Source organism: Cololabis saira, chromosome 19, assembly GCF_033807715.1.
Source record: "Cololabis saira isolate AMF1-May2022 chromosome 19, fColSai1.1, whole genome shotgun sequence".
Classification (NCBI taxonomy): domain Eukaryota; kingdom Metazoa; phylum Chordata; class Actinopteri; order Beloniformes; family Belonidae; genus Cololabis; species Cololabis saira.
Window position 1 is genome coordinate 24,186,389 of NC_084605.1, and position 20,171 is coordinate 24,206,559.

General features: G+C 43.3%; 1 protein-coding gene across 3 annotated transcripts in view; it reads right to left on the reverse strand.

The window, feature by feature from the left end:
* Window positions 1-855: 855 nt before the first annotated feature.
* The window catches only part of mapk8b (mitogen-activated protein kinase 8b), a 45,112-nt gene continuing 25,796 nt past the window's right edge, over window positions 856-20,171 (reverse strand). Inside the window, exons 6-12 of one of the 3 annotated variants that reach the window (XM_061708527.1) lie at window positions 16,225-16,390; window positions 13,600-13,671; window positions 12,263-12,445; window positions 10,474-10,598; window positions 6,454-6,517; window positions 4,286-4,363; window positions 856-1,306 (exon numbers count right to left, since the gene is read on the reverse strand). In XM_061708527.1, coding sequence (XP_061564511.1) covers window positions 1,107-1,306; window positions 4,286-4,363; window positions 6,454-6,517; window positions 10,474-10,598; window positions 12,263-12,445; window positions 13,600-13,671; window positions 16,225-16,390 — 888 coding nt within the window. In that variant the 3' untranslated portion in view covers window positions 856-1,106. Of the gene's footprint in view, window positions 1,312-4,285; window positions 4,364-6,453; window positions 6,518-10,473; window positions 10,599-12,262; window positions 12,446-13,599; window positions 13,672-14,516; window positions 14,589-16,224; window positions 16,391-20,171 lie in introns of all 3 variants that reach the window. The other 2 variants (XM_061708525.1, XM_061708524.1) reach the window with 2 other exon arrangements.

Sequence of the window (20,171 nt, forward strand, 5' to 3'; positions counted from 1 at the left end):
CTTTCTCCTCCTTTCCTTAATGTCACAATTCCCCTCTTGACTGAAGCACATTCTATTTCCACCATCACCGACTTGACATCCTTAACCAACTCCATGTTTCATAATAACCTCTCAAAGCACAGATAACATCCTTAAACCCTGAACAGAACAGTTCCAGCCCACCGGCCTCAGAGTCCACAACGCTGCGCCACTTGTTGGACACAGAATATTCTGAAAAGCACTTAAAATGAAGAAGATTCGTAAAAAAAAGTAATCCTGCAGAACCTACGTGTGCCTTCCAACAGCCTAAATGTAGATGCTATGAATCAAATCTCAACGTTTGCAAAAAATTTGACACAAAAGAAAGTAAAGATTCAAAAAGGATAAAGCTTTCTTTAAAGTGAAATTTTAAAACAAAAGGAAGTAGTAGTGACAAAAAAAATCTTTAAATAAAATCATCTAAATTATCTGATCACATAAATGGACATGATTTTCATGTATTAGGTCAGATAAAAACAGATATGGGAACTTCTAAGACAATAGGTTTGTCAAAGCAGTTTTCGAAGGCTCACTGTGAGCCTTCGATTTTACCCTAAATTTTACCCTAAAATCTGTACAAACTCAGTCCACACTTGTATGGCAAGTTGTTAAAGCAGTAGCTTACAAGTGAAACAGACGACTTTCAACAGAAAAATAGATCACATTTTAACATCTTACAGATATTTCATTAAAATCTCACCATCGGTCACTACAACCAGATCATAGTGAAATAAAAGTTCAGTTGTTTCTGAAAAATTAAGAAATGTCATAATAAATAACAGCTAGAACTAAATATAAAGGCTAATTTAAAACTGATAAAATAAAAAAACCTTAAAGACTTTAAATGTCACGTAAAAAAAAAAAAAAAAAAAAAAAAAAAAAAAAAAAGAGGATGAGGAACATCTGTCCTTTCAGAAGTGATTCTCAAACAGCTATCTGGCTACACTACTGAAGATAAGCACAGGAAGGGGGCAAAACCAGAGAGCGGGACCAGGAGCCGCAGCCCGGGGCTGGTGGTCCTGGGTGTGGCCGCGCCAGGGATCAGAACCAGGACCGGGGCCAGGACCCAGGGAGGGTGGAGGTGATCGTCATCTGCAGCAGCCCACGGGGCCGTCGGCCGGAGCAGCGGCGGGAGCAACGGTGGCGATGCTGGCGGTTTCCGGGCTGCTGGCGGCGCCGGTCAGGGTGGGGGCGGTGGACAGGGAGGAGCCGCCGCTGGCGGAGGCGGATGAGGATGTGGGAGGATGGTGCTGGTGGTGCTTCTGGGGGCTGCTGCTCACTGCTGAACCTGTGCTATGGGAAGCAGGAAAAAAGGGCCTGTGGTCAGTCCTACAGTTACTGATGCAACTCCAGTTCTGCTGCATGTTGTGACCCGACCACACGGAGGACGCAGCTTTAATAGCTTTCAAGAAGAATTTGAAACTCTACAAGGCAGTTTTCCACTTTGGATCGGTCCATTTGAAATGAGCTTTCGATTCGGGATCATGTCCACATTTGGCTTCATGTTGGTACGACAGATTTCGGCCTCATTTGTGGAGGGTGACCTGCGTTTTTAGACAAGAACGCCTGCCAGTGTTTCTGAACCTGCGCAGGGATTTCTACTCCGGGAATCAGCACCAGAAGATCACACGCATCCAATAGTGATGTCTGAGATTTCTCCCGATCCTCATTATAGGTTCAAAAAGTTGTATTTTTTAGGTGTCATCAAATGTGTCACTTACAAGCTGGTTCATTGTATAACAATCAATTACACTGTAAAACCCATCAGTGGTTTCTCAAAAGTTGGTTGATCAGCACTAGGCATGGGGCGATATGAAAATTTCATATCACGGTATTAGGGGACAAAAATATCACGATTACGATATTATCACGATATTAGCGTGTCGCTTATAAAATTCTTAAAATGCAAGGAAAAACACTAACCGTGGATCCACTGGTTCCTTAAGAACATTTATTCTCAAATCATTCTCAACACAGTGACACTTGAGGTAGAGAACAAAGTGTACTGTAAATGTTATGCATTACAAAGTGTAAACTATAGTACCGGTACTTATTTGAACTTTCTTTTTTTGTAAGAAAATACTTCCCAGTATCTTGGAGTTCTGATTCAGAGTCAGACTGCATGTTTGATGCCATCTCGGCGCTAGCTGCTAGTGCTAATGCTCTGCCTGCTCATCAACAATAACACACGTCGGGGGATTCTTCACTTCCGCCCGGTGCTCCGCCTCTACAGCTGGATCCGTATCCGGTCTGGGCCGGATATGCAACCGGGCGAGTGAATTGACATTTTCTTCCAAAAAAAAAAAAAAAAAAAAAATTGGCGATAATTACAGTACCCCACGATAACGTTATCGCAGCCGTTTTTTAATCGCGATTTTATCGCGATTTTATCGCGATATACTAGGGCTGAACGATTTTTGAAAATAATCGAATTGCGATTTTTTTCCTCAATATTGCGATTGCGATTTAATATCCGATTATTTTTTTCAAGGTCCTGTTCTCATGTATTTTTCAACTACACAAGCAATAAATCAGTCTGTTTTATAATAAACAATGCCAGATTTATTTAAAGCACAGATTACAACAATAAAGAAAACAAATCTGTGCCTTTACCTCTTTAACACATCTACACATGGGTCGTTCTCTCTGAACCCAAACCGGGTTAAACTTTAGCCAAAACGAGGCATAGTTTAATAGAAAAACGCAGAAAAACTCCCACAGGGAACAAAAAACCTTCCTCACAGGCAGTACTCGAGTTGTAAAAAAAAAAAATCAGGGGGGATGGTGGATTTGATCATATGGGGACAGATAATTTGTGCTGATTACAAATAATAAAATATATAACAAATAATAGCACTGACCTGCAGAAATACTGCAGGAATGACATAGCAGCAGTTAAATGCAGCCTTCTGTAAGCTTTAAATATCCACTGGACTTACATCAAATACATCAAAACACAACAATAAAAAACACTTTTCTGAACTTATCAATATGACTCTGTCCTTCACAGGATAAGGAAAATGGATCACTGCAAAAACTCAAAATCTTAACGAGAATATTTGTCTTATTTCTAGTTAAAATGTCTCATTTTAGTAAAAAGAAATCTCATTACACTTAAAACAAGACTCATCACTGGTAAAACAAAAAGTTTCACCCGTTTCAAGTAGATTTTCACTTGAAATAAATAGAAAAATCTGCCAGTGGAACAAGATTTTTTTGCTTGTATTAAGAAGATAAATCTTGTCCCACTGGCAGATTTTCCTTCTTATTTCAGGTGAAAATTTACTTGAAACAGGTGAAAATTGTCAAGTTATTTTTGTGGTGATGACTCTAAATGTTGAAATAGCAGTAAAACCACATTCAGTGATGAAATGACATAAGGGATGGAAAGGAGGGATGGCAGTTTTACAGGGGAGGATGATTTTGACCGTTTTTTATTTCATCCCTCCTCAACTTTAGTACTGCTCACAGGGAACTCAGAACTTCTTCATAAATAACTCAAAAATCACAGAGAGAAAAAAAAACCACCAGCAAACTAACAAACAAACCAATAAAGCTCACAGAGTTAACAAAACGAACCAGCAATGACTCGCAGCCGCTCTTTAACTTATCCTGATGAGCTGAAAGGGCTGCAGCTGGTTTAAGGCTGATTTATGGTTCCGCGTTACACCAACGCAGACCTACGCCGTAAGGTACGCGGTACGCGCATTGTATAGAGCGCGTCGCCGCGTAACCTACGGCGTAAGCTCTGCGTCGATTTAACGCAGAACCATAAATCAGGCTCACAGCGCAACTGTCCGCCCGGCTCGTGCTCAGCGCCGCGCCGCGCGCAGCTCCTCGCCATGCCGACTCCGCGTTCATACATTTAATACATTTATAAAGCCCATATATTTATAAAGCCCTGCCTGACCGAGCCCTAACCCTGAGGCCATGATAGATACAGTAGGTTACACGCGGACACGCGGCACTGTTGACTTTTTTTCTCTGCCGGCAACGTGACCAGATCACGTGACCAGATCACGTGACCAGATCACGTGACCAGATCACGTGACCAGATCACGTGACCAGATCACGTGACTGGTCAAATCGCAGCCTTTGCGGTTAGAAAATCTCGTTTTATAACATCGCGATATTATCGCAAATGCAATTAATCGTTCAGCCCTACGATATACGATAATATCGTAGCCTAGTCAGCACACACACATTTATCTCTTGCTTTGTGAACTTTTAGTTTAAAGTGCTCCGATACAGAAGAAACTCTACTAACCTATGGAGGCGGGCTGTCCCCTGATGACACCATTCTTAGTCCTTTCCTCCCAGTCCAGCACTTCTTTATATATCAACTCTGAAACAAAAAAGGAATTATTCGTTAAAAGGTCCAGGAAAGAAACGGAGAGTGAAAGTTGGAGAATCTTTTATTTTCGGAGAAATCTGAGAGTCCAGCGCTACTTCACACAAGACGGGACAAATCTACATATAATAAAATGTAACATGGGTTACATTCGAGGAGATAAAAGAGGCTGAAGATAAACAAACATGAGTTTTATACAGGAAAATGTTTTTCTGACGACACAAAACCAGGAATCCTTCCGCAACCTGTGTGGAATCAGTAACCAGGGCTGGGACAACACGGCAACGTCATCGATTAGGCTGACATAAAAAAAATACGTTGGGGCAAAATACATGTGCCGATGCACCGTCAAACTAAAACAAAGATGGAAGCCACATGAAAATAGTTGTAACGCGAGTGGCTCCTCAGCACTTCAAAAGTGCAAGGCACGCACTCGTTCGTCTAAGGTATGGGAATACTTCCATTTAAAAAGGAAATTATTCCGTAATTTGCCGTATCTGCAAGATGGAAATGGCGTTTCATTCAAACACGACAGCTCTGCACCGGCCCTTGAAGAGGCGCCACCCGGAAGCAGCTAGTGCAGATGACAACAAAGCACCCTATGTTTTTTTACAACTTTGCAGACCATTAAGCACCCAGAACCTCCCAGAACACAAGCAGCAGCAAGAGGCAACAAATATCAAAATTTCCCAGAATTTTCTAGTTGAGTTGATGAGCAATAAATATGTATTGCAATAGATTTCATGTCATCATGTATAAGTTACTTTTATTAAATTAATGGGGGAAATAATCGCTAGATTACTGATTATTCATCATGAACAGAAGGAGCATTTTCATTGAGTTTACGTGCATTGCACAAATAAGGTGTTGTAAAAGCGCCAAGATGAAATTAAGCATCTACACCAAGAGACGAACATCTGGCTCTCTAAACTTGACACCGGGCCAGCATGGAAGTCTAAAAATACGCAGTTCCTCCAATGACCACTGGGTGCAGACTCCACGAGCGAGTTAAGCCTGAATTATGGTTCTGCGTCAAATCGACGCCGTGCCAACGCCATCACCGTGACACCGTCGTGAACCCTTCGGACTTCTCCGTCACTCCATTTCGTTGCGGTGCAGTACCCCCCGCGACCGCTCGGTCGCGATCTTTTCCTGAATGGTTTATCCGACTTTTCCGGTCACAGTGAATGAAAGAGATAAGGACAACTATTGTGCAAAAAACAAAAAAAAATTATAAATAAATAAAATAAAAATCACACAAACACAAAGAAAAGAGCACTGAAAGTTCACGACTGCTTCAAACCGGAAACCGGAAATGCGTTGCTACCAAGCGAACCAATCACAGCCCTCTCGTCTGCGTGTGGTCTGCGTCGCCTTGACGCGTAGTTACAATTTTTGGGAGGTGCACGTCAGTGACGGCGTCAGTGACGGCGTCAGTGACGGCGTCAGTGACGGCGTCAGTGACGGCGTCAGTGACGGCGTCAGTGACGGCGTCAGTGACGGCGTCAGTGACGGCGTCAGTGACGGCGTGTGGTCTGCGTCGACGCGTACCACACGCCGTAGGCACGGCGTCCTTTTGACGCAGAACCATAACTCAGCCTTTAGGCTCCACTGAACCCCAAATGTCCAACTTTACACTGATAATAAACATAATTACAGCCCCCCCCCCCCCCCCCCCCCCCCCCAAAAAAGAAAAGGTTTTGGTCTCCTAGCTACAGTCCACAGCCATGACCTTCAGAGTCTCTCCGTGTACAGACACAGTAAACATTATTTCCCCAATGTTAAATATATCAGACGTCTGTTTCTTAAACGGTGCTCCAGAATTAGCTTGAAGCTCAATGTGTCTCCTGCTTGGGACAATTTTTATTTTATATTCTTGAAACAATCAATGCAAAACTAAATACTTTAAACCACGTATTTGTGTTACACGTGTAAGTATTTCTACATTCATTTCTATGAACTCCACCAGACTTTGCAGAGGAAAAACTGCAGTGAAGATTAATCGCCACACAGCCTGCAACCTGAAAGACTAATCAACTTAATGCGACACAGCAAAAAGCTGAGCATTTGTGACGATCTCCTACCTTTCCACTCCTCCACTGTGTGCTCTCTTTCATCCAGCTGCTTGTCCGTGATCGCAGGCGGCGGCTTGAAAAGGACACAAGGACACAATTCTATATTTCAGTCTTTGTATCAGGCGCTCATTCTCAAAACAGAGCAACTTCACACATATTAGATCCAACCTCTGATTTCAAAATCCTTATTTGTATATTACACACTGCCAATTTCCTCTTTTGTCTTTCTGCATCCACACATTCACCAACAGTCCGTCCACATTTTCATCGGCACCAAAACGTAAAAGTTTCAAATCTTCGCCACTTTAGGTAAGCATTTACATGACAGACTTTGACCACTAAGCGTCATTAAAGCGGTTTAATTTTATCACAGAATGTCAACAGAAATTTCTCAAACTCCAAATGTGAACTCCCTGACTCGTTGAGACGCTGTGACATTTGCAGTGGGATGTTTTATGTGCTTGGTTGAGCTGTTTGCTAGATATTTCTGAGCTCTGCCATCTTGAGCCTGGTGCCTCGCTGAGCTCTGCTTCTCAGTGTCAAATGTTTACTTATTCTGCTTCCACCTTTACTGACAATGATATGTGTAATAAATGTATTCTTTTTAAGAGTTTTGGCCCAGTTAACTGGTGCAAGTCAGAAACGCTGACTGGTGCAAGTCAGCGTTTCTAACAGTTACCCCTGTTAGAAACCCCCCGGTCCAGATCCAAACAGCCCAAAATGATACACAGCTCAGAGCTCAGGTGGTTCACTTCCAGCCCATTCTCTCAATGACATATGCAGACTCTAAAGATGTTCCTATACCTATTATGTCCAGTGTTTATTAGGGCCCGAGCACCTTCAGTGCGAAGGCCCTATTGTATCTGTAGGAATTTTTCTTTCTTTCTTTCTTCTGACGAAAGGAGGGCCTTTTTGCCCCCCTAAACGTGCCCAAAAAGTCACCAAATTTTGCATGCAAGTCAGGCCTGGCGAAAAATTTGATATTTAATGGTTTACATTAATGGGCGTGGCAAAATGGCTCAACAGCGCCCCCTTGAAAACTTTGTGCCTCAAGCCCCACGATACGGTTTGACGTACATGCACGGAAATCGCTACACACCTGTATCAGTGCACAACTTAAAGAAAAGTCTCTTGGCGACATGGCCGAAACCGAACAGGAAGTCAGCCATTTTGAATTAATCGTGTCACTTTGGCGCAATTTATGCCATTCCTTCGGCAGTTAATACGGCCCGAACCGTAACGTGCACCCAGGTGTGTTATACATCAAAATGTGCGTCTCCATCCTGCGACAACACGCATTACTTTTGTCTTTCAAAAGCGTTACCGTGGCGACGCTAGACGCCCAAAAGCGCGCCCACCCTTCATCTGGTTGGTTCAGACAGAAAAAACTTTGCGCCTCAAGCCCCATAATACGGTTTGACGTACATGAACGAAAATCGGTACACTTCTTTATCATGTCTTTACTTAAAGAAAAGTCTCTTGGCGCCATGGCCGAAACCGAACAGGAAGTCGGCCATTTTGAACATTCTGAATTAATCGCGTTATTTTGGAGCAATATGAGCCATTCCTTCGAGAATTAATACGGCCCGAACCGTAACGTGCACCCAGGTGTGTTATACATCAAAATGTGCGTCTCCATCCTGCGACTACACGCATTACTTTTCTCTTTCAAAAGTGTTACCGTGGCGACACTAGACGCCAAAAAGCGTACCCCCCCCTTCATCTTATTGGTCCATATTTGATAGTTCCCCAAAAGTCACCAAATTTTGCATGCAAGCCAGGCCTGGCGATAAATTTGATATTTCATGGTTTGTATTAATGGGCGTGGCCTAACGGCTCAACAGCGCCCCCCGGAAAACTTTGTGCCTCAAGCCCCACAATACGGTTTGACGTACATGCACGAAAATCGGTACACACCTGTATCATGTCGCAACTTAAAGAAAAGTCTCTTGGCGCCATGGCCAAAACCGAACAGGAAGTCGGCCATTTTGAATTAATTGTGTAATTTTGATGCAATTTATGCCATTCTTTCGGCAATTAATACGGCCCGAACCGTAACGTGCACCCAGGTGTGTTATACATCAAAATGTGCGTCTTCATCTTGCGACTACGCGCATTACTTTTCTCTTTCAAAAGTGTTACCGTGGCGACGCTAGACGCCAAAAAGCGTGCCCCCCTTCATCTGATTGGTCCATATTTGATAGTTCTCCAAAAGTCAACAAATTTTGCATGCAAGCCAGGCTTGGGGATAAATTTGATATTTCATGGTTTGCATTAATGGGCGTGGCCTAACGGCTCAACAGCGCCCCCTAGAATACTTTTCTCTGCCATAACTTTTGAATGGTTTGACATAAAGAGTCGTGGGTGGTGTCATGGGACTCGGTATTGAGTCCTTAACCATAATTGGTGCAAATTAGCCCCGCCCCTTCTTCGGATTGGTTGTCCCGATTTTCTGCTATAACTTTTGAATGGTTTGACATAGAGAGTCGTGGGTGGTATCATCAGATTCTGTATTGAGTCCTTGAGCTTCTTTAGCCTGAATTAGCCCCGCCCCTTCTTCTGATTGGTTGTCCCTTTTTTCTGCTATATCTTTTGAATGGTTTGACATCGAGTCGTGGGTGGTGTCATTTCTGATATGCTTATGGGGGGCGGTGGCCGTGAGTGCGAGGGCCCGTTCATCGCTGCTTGCAGCTTTAATTTTAGTTTTTATCTTAAATGCCATATTAAAAAACACTTTTCATTCAACATTTTCAAAGACTAACTGGGACGGGTCCTCGGGGACAATGAAGTCTACAGTTTTGTCCATCGCTGTTCTTGTTTTCGTCTAGAAACCACAGCCTTAAAGAGCATGTCACAATCTTCCTGGTAGGGCTTTCCAGCCTAAAAGAATGCAATATGTGGTACTGGATGGTGCAAAGACCTAAATCCTCACGATACCCTTATTTTTGGAAGTATCTGCGAGTATTTCCGATACTGGTATCACTATCGGAACGACTAATACTCTTACTGTATTATTATTATTCCATGTAACATTTTTCTCTTCCGTCTCTTCTGGGTTTCTCTTTCCCCTCATCTCAGACGCAAAACTGTTCGAGGCAATTGGAAGTCTGGTCCTGCCGAAGGTTTTTTACCCCCTTTGATCAGGACTTATCCTTTCCACCGTCACCTCGTGCTTGATCGGGATGAGAGATTGAATTGAAGATTTGATGCAATCTGTTGGGTCTCTAAGCTATACCATTTTTAAATGAATTGGGTTGAATTGAAACATAAATGTACCAAGCTGGATTGTTCTGAATCTGATTGTATTGAACTTGTTTTTCTATAAAAAGCACCTCAACATGAATTTCTGTGAATCTGTTATAGAGATGGACTCAGCTACCAACAGTTCAAAGGAGTTTTGATCCACAAGTTTATCTACAATGGAGTGCAGAAACCTTTAAAGGAATATCTGCACCCACTTCTACATTTCCACGTCTTTCACACTGAACTGGAATGAACGGGGACTCGGAGCAACTCGTCTTCCTCCGAGACAGAAAGATATCTGAAGCTTTGTTGAAGCGTCAGAATGTTTCAAATTTGCCCGAGAACAAATTTGCACTTGTCAAAGCTGGACTGTCATTGCTGAGGAATCCTTTCATGCCACAAAGGACACAGAAGAAAGCAGCAATTTGCCTCATTTGCCAATCCGTCTGATTACAGGCAAAAACCAATTTGCACTGGCTGAGTCTTTGTGTTTGCAAGGACAGTCAAACTGCAGAATTCAAAGCCTGTAAGGCTCAACTTTAGAGACACTCTGGACTTAAAAACAAAGGCTGCATAAAATGTCTGTTAACATCTAAATGAGCAGGAGAGACATTTTAAATAGACAATAATATACGTTCTAAACATCAACTGTAAACAAAACCAATTCATATTTCATTTGTAACTAAAAAAATTGGGATTAAATTAAATGTGATTTCAAAACTTAATTTCTAAAACATCAAGCTGTGCCGTTTGTGTTTTCTTTTGGAGAAAACCGGTGGAACTTACAGCTTCCACTTCAGTCGGGTCGTACCACACGTTGATGTAGGGGTGCTGCAGAGCCTCGTCCACCGAGATCCGCTTTGAAGCATCGATTACCAGCATCTTGGATAGTAGGTCTCGGGCCTGGCTCGCTGCAAGTCCGGAGGAGGAGACAGAAACATGAATGGAAAAGGTTCTGCTACCTTCAACTTTGATGTGGTCCAGACGGGAGAGTCTGCGTATCCTGATCAAACAGGATACGCTTCAAATTAAATCAGGTTTAAAGGCGCGTCACCAGATGAAGCACACGGTGTAGGACTGTTACTGTGACTTTGGTGAAGTTTAAGTTGCATTTTGCAAAAAAACTATCACAGAAAACCCACTCTTTTGAAGTGGTTCTCATCCTGGTTCTTGCCATTCTGTATTGATTTCCTTCTCTACTTGAGAATCTTGTTTGAAAGTGTTAACAGAGAATTCAGGGAACTAGATTCTCCAATCTTCTGCTCCCTTGATTTAATGAAGAGAGAAGAATATGGTTGGCGTTTGTTTAAAGCCACTCTATGTAGTGATACCCATTCTGACCACATGGGGGCGTAGAGATCTGCTGCATTGACAAGCGTCAACCTTCCAACTTCCTGGTTTAGGGTCATGCAGAACTAAGATCTGTTGCAGTTCCTCGACTGACTTGCTTTTGGATTCCAACCTCTATTGGCTGATCTCCGTTGACTCCCATGTTAAAATCTCTAACTTTAGAGCAGAAATAAACATATCTACATTTTGGTATCGATCGTTTAAAGTCACTGACAACTCTGAGAAGGTGAATTCTTTTGCACCACGTCAGGAGAGTTTATATAAAGCATTACATTTATTTCTGGTATGATTGACGGACAGTCGGCTCAGCCAATGGCTAGCCACCATCACTTCCTCATCGGTAACAGTCCCGCTACCGCGTTTAGTGGAGCAACCAACCCAGCTTCGGCAAACGCTGCAGTCAGTTTTGATTTCATATTCTGCTGAAAATGTCTGCCGGCAGCTCTGGAGATTTTTCGGCGGGGATCCATTGAAGGAGCTGGTAGCGAAAGCTTACTTTGATTGTGGTGGGCATGCTGGCTTTTAGAGCAACATGGTTGCGCGCCTTACAGAGAAAAAGAGGCTTCAAAACAGCTCTTCAAAAACCAAGAGCCTGGTGTCAACAGTCTGTTTGACAAAAGAGTGACTGACAATACCGCGCTAATGAGCGCAGGCAGTCCGGCATGACTTATAAGACCACTTTGTCACCATAGATGTGCTTTTCATCATGTCTTACGCCAGAAGCTGACACATGAACTTTCATGTGACTTGCAGCTGCATTTTTTATTTTTTTTATTTAACCTTTATTTAACCAGGAAAAGGAACCCATTGAGATTAAAAATCTCTTTTGCAAGGGTGTCCTGGCCAAGAGGCAGCACAAGATTTCAAATATTAAAATTTACAGAGGTGTAATATGAAATTGCATTGATGTCAGAAGTTATTTTGCTGCAAAGACACACCACGTGTTCCCAACTTCATGCCATTTACATATAAAGATATACTTAAAAATAAATTTCTCTTCAGAGCAAACAACTTAAAAACTTTAAGTAGCTACATTCATGGCTGTGATATACTGATTGTCTCATTATTTATCACATCCTTTGTTTAGAGAAAAAAAAAATGAAATGCTCATCGCACTTGTACAAGTAAAACTACACACCAAACTCTTAGCCTGCATCAAATGTACAACCTTGACCCAATTTCTGTAGTTCTTCAGTTCAGGATAACAAGACACGAGCATCCTTACCTTTCAGCTTGTTGTGTTCAGAGTCTGCAGGAAAAAGGACGTCGGGGAAGAGCTTTTCAAAACTGTAGCCGGCGTACCGCGGCCGGTTCTCCACGTAGGTCCTCACTGACTGGTTGAGCTTCAACAGGAACTCCGGAGACGGCGTCCCCAGCTGCTCGATCACCTTATTCCACTGGTCGATATCTTGTGGTCATGGTGTTAAGAAAAGAACTGGGCTAGATCTGAACAAAGCGCAGTGGCCTTTTAACACTTGAGTATGATCAAAGTGCTGACTTTGCTCACTTGTACTGAATCACCCTGTGAAACAGTTGTGGACTACACAGAAGCAGAAACGATAATGCTTAATTTTCTTCCGCATGTAGGATCAACACATTAAGAAAAAGAAAGTCGACATCTGAAATGTGCTTTCTTTATCCAGTGATCTTGGTTTGCTGATCTTAAAGAAGGTCCACTGCAGGAAATGCACATGAAGCTAGTCTTGGTTTAATTTTTTTTTTTAAATTTAATAATTAAAAAGTACAAATGTAACAGAAAAATCCTTGTTGGCATCTGTGTTCATCCTTTACGATGGATGGAAAACACAACCCCCAGCATGTAAAAGAACTTTTAAAAAAGGTCTGGTTAAAAAGCAGCCGTTTATTGGACTTCATAACTCATTTTGTTTTCACCCACCACCTTGAAAACCAACAATCTACCAAAAACTTTAATGTCCTTGGAAAACTATGGAAGCGAAAGAAAGAAAGGTTCTAAAATCTGGGAAAAGCCAAGAACCCAACTTTTTTCACGCCACTTTACCTCAGGAACATGGCTCTTACATCCAGGCACCGAGACCAGCAAAAGGGGGAAATGTTCAACAAAGAAATGGCAGTTGGTAAGCGCCTTTAAACTGACTACGGGAAGAAAACATTACAGCTTCCATGAAAATTCTTAATTTCATGAAATTCAAATAAAAATATTTTTCCTTCAAAATCAACATGAAAATCAACCGTAACTGATAGATAAAGCAGCTGTAACATGAAGCTTACTAATAAAACTTAATTATGTTGGATCATTTTCACAGCAAAACCTTTCAGAGCTGAAAATCCGCAGGTGTGAGAATTTTGATACACAGAAATGCACTTTCGTCTTTATTCACCACCTTCTGGTTCAAACCAGTGTACGGAATGAGAATACATTTCCCTCTCGAACCGCGTCACTCTGAGTGTTAATAATGAACATAACAGCTCATGAAACAGAGACAGGGGCCTGAGTGCACAGGTATGAACGTGATCCTCAGACAAACAACGGGACAAACACAGTATTTAGAGGGTTTGGATGGAGGCTTCACTCAAGGATACGATCAGTGCCTGGAAACAACACACTACCCCGGACCATTTCAGCCATGATGCAGCCAACAGACCAGACATCAACTGAAAAATGAAATGATAGCCACCAAATTAGCATGCGGGACTGAAAAAAAAAACAACAAAAAAAACAAGACAAAATTAAAATGACTGGACAAATTATAAGAAAACCCAGGATGTTAGTGAGGTGACGTGTGTGATGCAGGACAACAATGGAGTGCATGCGTCGTCGTACTGATGCCAAGGTTCCACGGGTCTTTGTCTATCAGAATAGTTCTGTTTAAATACGTAGGAACCGTAATAACGTGACCCGAGAGGGCAACACTGACTCTCAGTGTCCTGCTTTGTTGCCGGGAAGCAGATGTAGATCCCCTCTTTATTCTCACTGCAATACACACTGGTTATTTCAAAGGGAAAAGGCTCTCATCCACGCCGCCAACAAGTTAACACTTTAAGCTTTTTGTTGAAAACACTGCAGACTGAAATCCTCGCTTTGAGTTACTGCCTTGTTTTTTTTTGTTGTGTTTATGTGACAGCTGCGACTACAGACACGTGTGGAGAGCAGCGAGAGGATAGACGAGGGCATTTTGTCGGAGGAGCGCTCGGCTATGGGAGAGCAAACTATTAAATTCTATTTCAGGTCTTTCATGTGACAGTGACGGTGCCTCCGGCGACACGGCTGCAGCCTGAGTGGAGGGAGTCGTGAGTGTATCTGGAGTGGATCCGTCACAGGAACAGGTGGGTGGCGGTTAGTCGAGGCGTCAGGCAAAGCTGAGAAATAGAATTGCAATAGTTGCCATTGATGGAATTTAAAAAATGAAATATGGGAGACGTTTTCTTTTATATCCAACGTGAGCTACGTTTTCTTTCAGAAGAAATGCCAGACACTGCTGCAAGCAGCTCAAGGATACAATCCCTTCCTGGAAAAAGGATTTTGTGGCGAACCATTTCTGCCATAATGCAGCCCACAGCCCAAATATCCACTACATATGTGCAGCATAAAAGGAGGGAGAAGAGAATAAGCAACAAATGCAACAAGTCAGCAGGAGAAAGTAGCGTTGACGTGTTTGCTGGAGGGAGCCGAGGATGTGAGAGAATTAGTATGTAGAAAACCTTCAAACTTGGTTTGGATCCACCTCATGATGAAGTGAATTAAGTTACACTTCCCTGAAAAGATCAAGTTTACGTGCAAGACAACGTTATAGAATAGTTGAACATTTGGGGAAATATGCCGTTTAATTATTAATTATTATTATTATTATAAAAGACACTGGAAAGTTTATTTAAAGTCTCATACTTTGAATACAAGCACATTAGTAAAGTTACACCAACCCCAGGTCTTTTATTTGACGGTATGGAGGTAAACTTTCATCAGGGTTTATTCATGAACAGTTTCAGTAATGAGGTGAATCAAAGCAGTTTTGAATGAGAACAGAAACACGTTTGCTGCAAAATGGCATTCAACCTACGTCAGATTCAAGCCTTTCAAGAATAAAAAATGTAATTTCACAGCGATTGTGTGGATAGGGTAAACTGTAAATGTAAAGTTAAATCAATACTGCAACTACAGAAAGTGTATACAAAGGACTGTATTTACAAGCAGTCTCACCTGGCGTCTCTTTCGGCTTGCTGGTATCTTCAGCTCGTAAATTGAGTACCAAAAAATGCTTCTACCCAAGTACTAGATCAGTACTTGGATGTGAGGTTATGAACTCTTAATTTTGCAGAAACTGGCAGTAGTTGGTGCAACATTGGTAATCGCTTTGAACCGGCAACAACGTGGTGATGAATCACAGATGTCTGAAAACATACACTTTTTGTAGACTTACAAACTTAAATATATCGGTTTGTCTGCAAGAACCCTCTCCGTCGCATCACAAATATGGAATTACATTTTTGAGTCTTAGCAGTTTGATCAGTCGACATATGACAAAATAAACTCCTAATTGTAAGCAACATTTTGCTGCAAATGTAAATTCTGACTCAGGCGTTGCCTTGATTCACTCCGTGTTGGCCCCTAATGAAAGTCCACAATCCTGAATATCAAATCACAGACTTATGTTGATTTAAGTCAGTAAAGACCATTTTAAGAAGCAATGCAGCTAATTTGACACAGCGAAATGTGCCAACCAACACCATCGCACCCCCTCATACCAGCCTTAAAGGTCAATCAGGCCCTAGATGTTTTACCTCGGGCTTCAGCGGATCTCAGTCTGGTACCAACAGGGTTATTTTCCCAAATGTTTAACTGATTCTTGGAGTCTGCCTGCCAGAAACGGCGATATGTCCCAAGCAGGGGTGCAAAGTGGGAGTGCAGAAGCATGCCCAGGTGTATTCATACCGGCGCTTTTAGGCCGGGCTGTGCCGGGCTCAGAACAGGCAACCTCTGAATAAAACATCACACACATGCTGGAGCACCGCTGGGTTCTCACACAGGAAGTTCCCCCACTACACAACGGGCCTCCCGCATGCAGCGCCCCCCCGGGTGTAACCTTTACAGAAACAGAGTGTGTGTGAGGCGTTCGGGAGGCTTTCCTGAAACCTCCCGGGGAGGTGAGGGACATGCGGCAGGCCAGGCAGCAGCTCCTCGTCGGCCAGGCGACCAGCTCCTCTACTCACCGTTGGCCTGGTAACCCATGCCCAGGATGACTTCGGGGGCGCGGTAGTAACGGGTCACCACGTAGGGCGTCATGAGGAGCCCGGTAGCAGCCGTCCTGGCCAGGCCAAAGTCCAGGATCTTCAGTGTACAGTCCGACTTCACCACAATGTTACTGGGCTTCAGGTCCTGCGGGGAAGACGACACAAAGCTGAGCGACCAAAGGTCCAACTGACATCTGAGGCCCCACTTATGGCACTTTTCCACTAGTACCTACTCAGCCCGACTCGACTTTGCGCTTTTCCACCAGGGGTCTAACGTGCTGAGTAGATATTCTGCCGAGGTTCTAAGCGGCTGAGTCGGCTGTATCTGACGTCATCACATTACAGGCCACAGATTGGTCGGGGCGTTGGAGTCAGACATCCGAGTCAGGATGTGACATCAGCGAAAGAGCGACTCTGACAGCGGCTTCTTGTTCATTTTATTTTTTAGGGAATGGCAGTGCAAAAGTCTGTTTGGTGATCCAGCTCTGAGGTGCAGATGTTCATAAACCTGGTGCTGAGGAGAGAATTAAAAAGGGATCTAGACGGGCGATAAGGAACGTCCAGATTTACCAGGAGCTCTGTCACTTCATAGCTGCTCGCGGATACCAACGGACTTTTCAGCAGCGTCAAGACAAACTAAAAAAATTAAAAAGCGTTGGTGCTTGAAGCTTCTCTCACTCTCATATATCGAACACAATCCACAGACCAGCAGCACATCTATCATCTCCTCCAGGTTCTACATCTTTAGTTTTGTTGTCTTCTTCGTTTAAAATCACACAATCAAATACGTCACAGCAGCTTCGCTCCAACCTCCTACTTCTGCTCCAGCTGAATTGTTATGGAAAAGAAACCAGGCCGAGTCGAGCCGAGCTGAGATGAGTCGAGCAGAGTAGGTGCTAGTGGAAACGCGCCATTAGAGCCGTGTCCTCACAAGCAGCCGGCTCTTCGCGCCTGTGTTCGCACTAGGGCTGCAATGATTCCTCGAGTACCTCTATTAACTCGATTACAAAAATGATAGAGAAAATTTAACTGTTTACTAGTTTGCATAATATGTAAATAAATGTCAATTATTCTCATAAAATAAACAAATTGGTTGGTTTTAATCAAGTAATCTGTCTTGTTTTCTATTGTATATTTATAATTGGGCTTTAATACACATTTCATAGAATAATCGATCACCAAAATATTCGATAGCTGCAGCCCTAGTTCACACCTAGAACTGAAACGTGCACCCGAATGCATCTTGAGTGATCCAATCAGACTTTACTGCTCTATATGCAAATAACCAAATGCCTTTTTAGCTATACAACACCAACAGCAAAGTTACCTTTAATCATTAAAGGTAGCAGCTTGAAAACACTGGAGGTAACTTGCAGAGAATGATGTAAAAAAGAAGTAAACGAAACAAAGGAGATCCATCTCAAACTTCTCTTCGTTTAAACATTATTCAACAAAGAATGTACGATACAGGGAAAATCTGCCACCAACACCAATCTATTAACATCCGTCTATCTGACTTCAGGAGGCAGCAGCCTCCATCTCCACGGCCATCTCCTCCAGCTCCAACTACAGAGGTGCCCTGAGCCGAGAGAGGGATGAGATCTGTCCAGTGTGTCCCGGGTCTCCTGGGCCTACATCCTGTTGGACACTGGTATACCCTCAAAACAGGCGTAGTAACCAAACGCCTGATCCAGCTCAACTGGTTCTTCTCAAAGTGGAGGAGCAGCAACTCTACTCCGAGTCTCTGGATGGCGGAAGTCCTTCCGCCCCACAGAGAAAACGCATTTCTATATCATTCTTTCGGTCAGGACCCACAGCTTATAGGTGAGGGTTGGAGCATAAACCACCCAGATAACAGAGAGCCTCTCCTTTAACTGTCCTCACCCGTGCAGACGGATACGGAGTCAGTATTACAGCAGACGCCGCCGATCAAATGAGTCATCGCCTAAAGCGAAGGTTTTAGTTTACTAGGAGGCCCCTGAAACCACCCCAGGATGCTTTTGTGGTCAGGCTACTACGAGAACGTGGACGCAAGTGTCCAAGACCCCCTTCATATGTGTCTGAATCTGTCCTGGAATGTGTTCAGACTTCGCATCAGCATCGGCCAACGAAACGTCTGAACACCGGTCCAACAGTACAGCTAATACTGTTCAAATCTTTAATCTTCTGAGGCCGACTTTGATAATATTGAACCACTATCTCTAGCTGTCTGGAATTTCCAAAACTATAAAAGCGTACCGCTACATTTAATCTGCAAAGGACCATTTTTCAGTTGATAAATTACAATTAACTGGATGGCTGGGAAGGTTTTTGTTCTGCATCATCTAGGCAGTGGCATGCTGGAGTCTTCACCTGCAGTTTCTTCAAAGTGACCTTTTGTCTGAACGGCGATAACTGTGTAGTGATGAGTAACTCAGACCTACGACCCCCCCGCACATCTTTAAATCACATCCTGTCTTCATAATAGGAATGCAAAACTCAAACGTGGGCTTGAAGCGTAGTCAGTTACGCCTCGATAGACAAACTCTGGTTTGCATTTTCAGTGCGGAGCCCCACAAAGACGAGGACCTGAGTTCAGCCCCGATTCCTGCTGCTTCTGTTTACCTAATGAAAGCCTTTACGTGCCGAGTCATGCCAGTGGGAACGGGACCGGTTATTTCCGCCTGCAGCTGAATTAGTTCTGGCTGACGGAGCAGGAGGAGCTCGGCTAATCTACTGCTGGATTTCTCGCAGGAGGTGATTGACTGTTTGATTGATTATTAGATTGAATCCACACAGTGCTATCGCTGTGCCACAAAGGCTATGTGGGTGTGTGTGTGTGCGTGCGCACGCAAACACGGAGGAGAGATCCTTTGTGTGTACTGCTGCTGATGCTTCAGGGTGTGTGTATCCATGCATGAGCTGTTTCAAAGCAAACATAAGCCTGTGTGTGTATGTGCGTGTTACTGCGACGCACGCATCCTCTCCGCAGCATATCAACCTGTTAATGTCGGCTCGTGTTGTCTGCTGGTTTTTAATGTCAAAGAGATCCCGTCGACTGCTTACTTAAAAGCCCAATTCTGACATTTTAGGAAGTGTGTTACTTGATTTCCTTCTGAGGGCTATGAGATAACGTTCCACTTTCAGGTCTGCTACCTCCGGGAGATATACCAAGCTCAGCTTGGCATAAAAGTGGAAGCAGAAGGGAACAGCTACTCTGACTAAATCGAGCTGCCAGCACACTGAACGCTCTACGCTGCCTCCTCTATTTAAGCCTGACACAAAACTGCAACGCAGAAACATTTTGACCAGTGAGGGTTTTAAAACTGGATGAGGTTTGTGCACCGCTGGAAGTGAAATAAGCAGCGAGGCGCTGGCTCCAAAGTATCTTCAGTCATGATGCTGTTACTTCGATTTTATAGATTGGCTCTTCCTAGTCAGTATTCTGGGGACGCATCTGTAAATATTTCCATGCTTTAATAGATATCTGCCCTTTATAGATGCATATATTTATCACATCAGACGCCAATCTTCACCTCCTTATTCAAACGTGTTCTGGGTGTTAAAAGTCCAACATAGTGTTAGCCAGAACTAACACTACGGTATAGTGACCGACACCCCGGTGCCTTTGTCTATCATTCCTTTACAGGATGTTACAACACCCAGATTTCTTGGCTGGGATCACTTTTCCTCTTCGGTCAATCAGATGTAGGGGTCACTGGCCTATCAAATGACTGAGTTTCAGACCAGTAGATGGCCAAAAATGGCTAAAGGTCAGTGATTTGGCTAAAACTTTGACTGAAATACCTTGGTATATAGAGGACATGGACAACTCGGTGGCTGTTTTGAGGAGTTTGTGCCTATATTCGGTTTGATTTTCAACGAATGTTTTTGGTGTTTAGTATGGCCTAAACATCTCCACCTGTTTCAGACGTCTCAGATTTGTA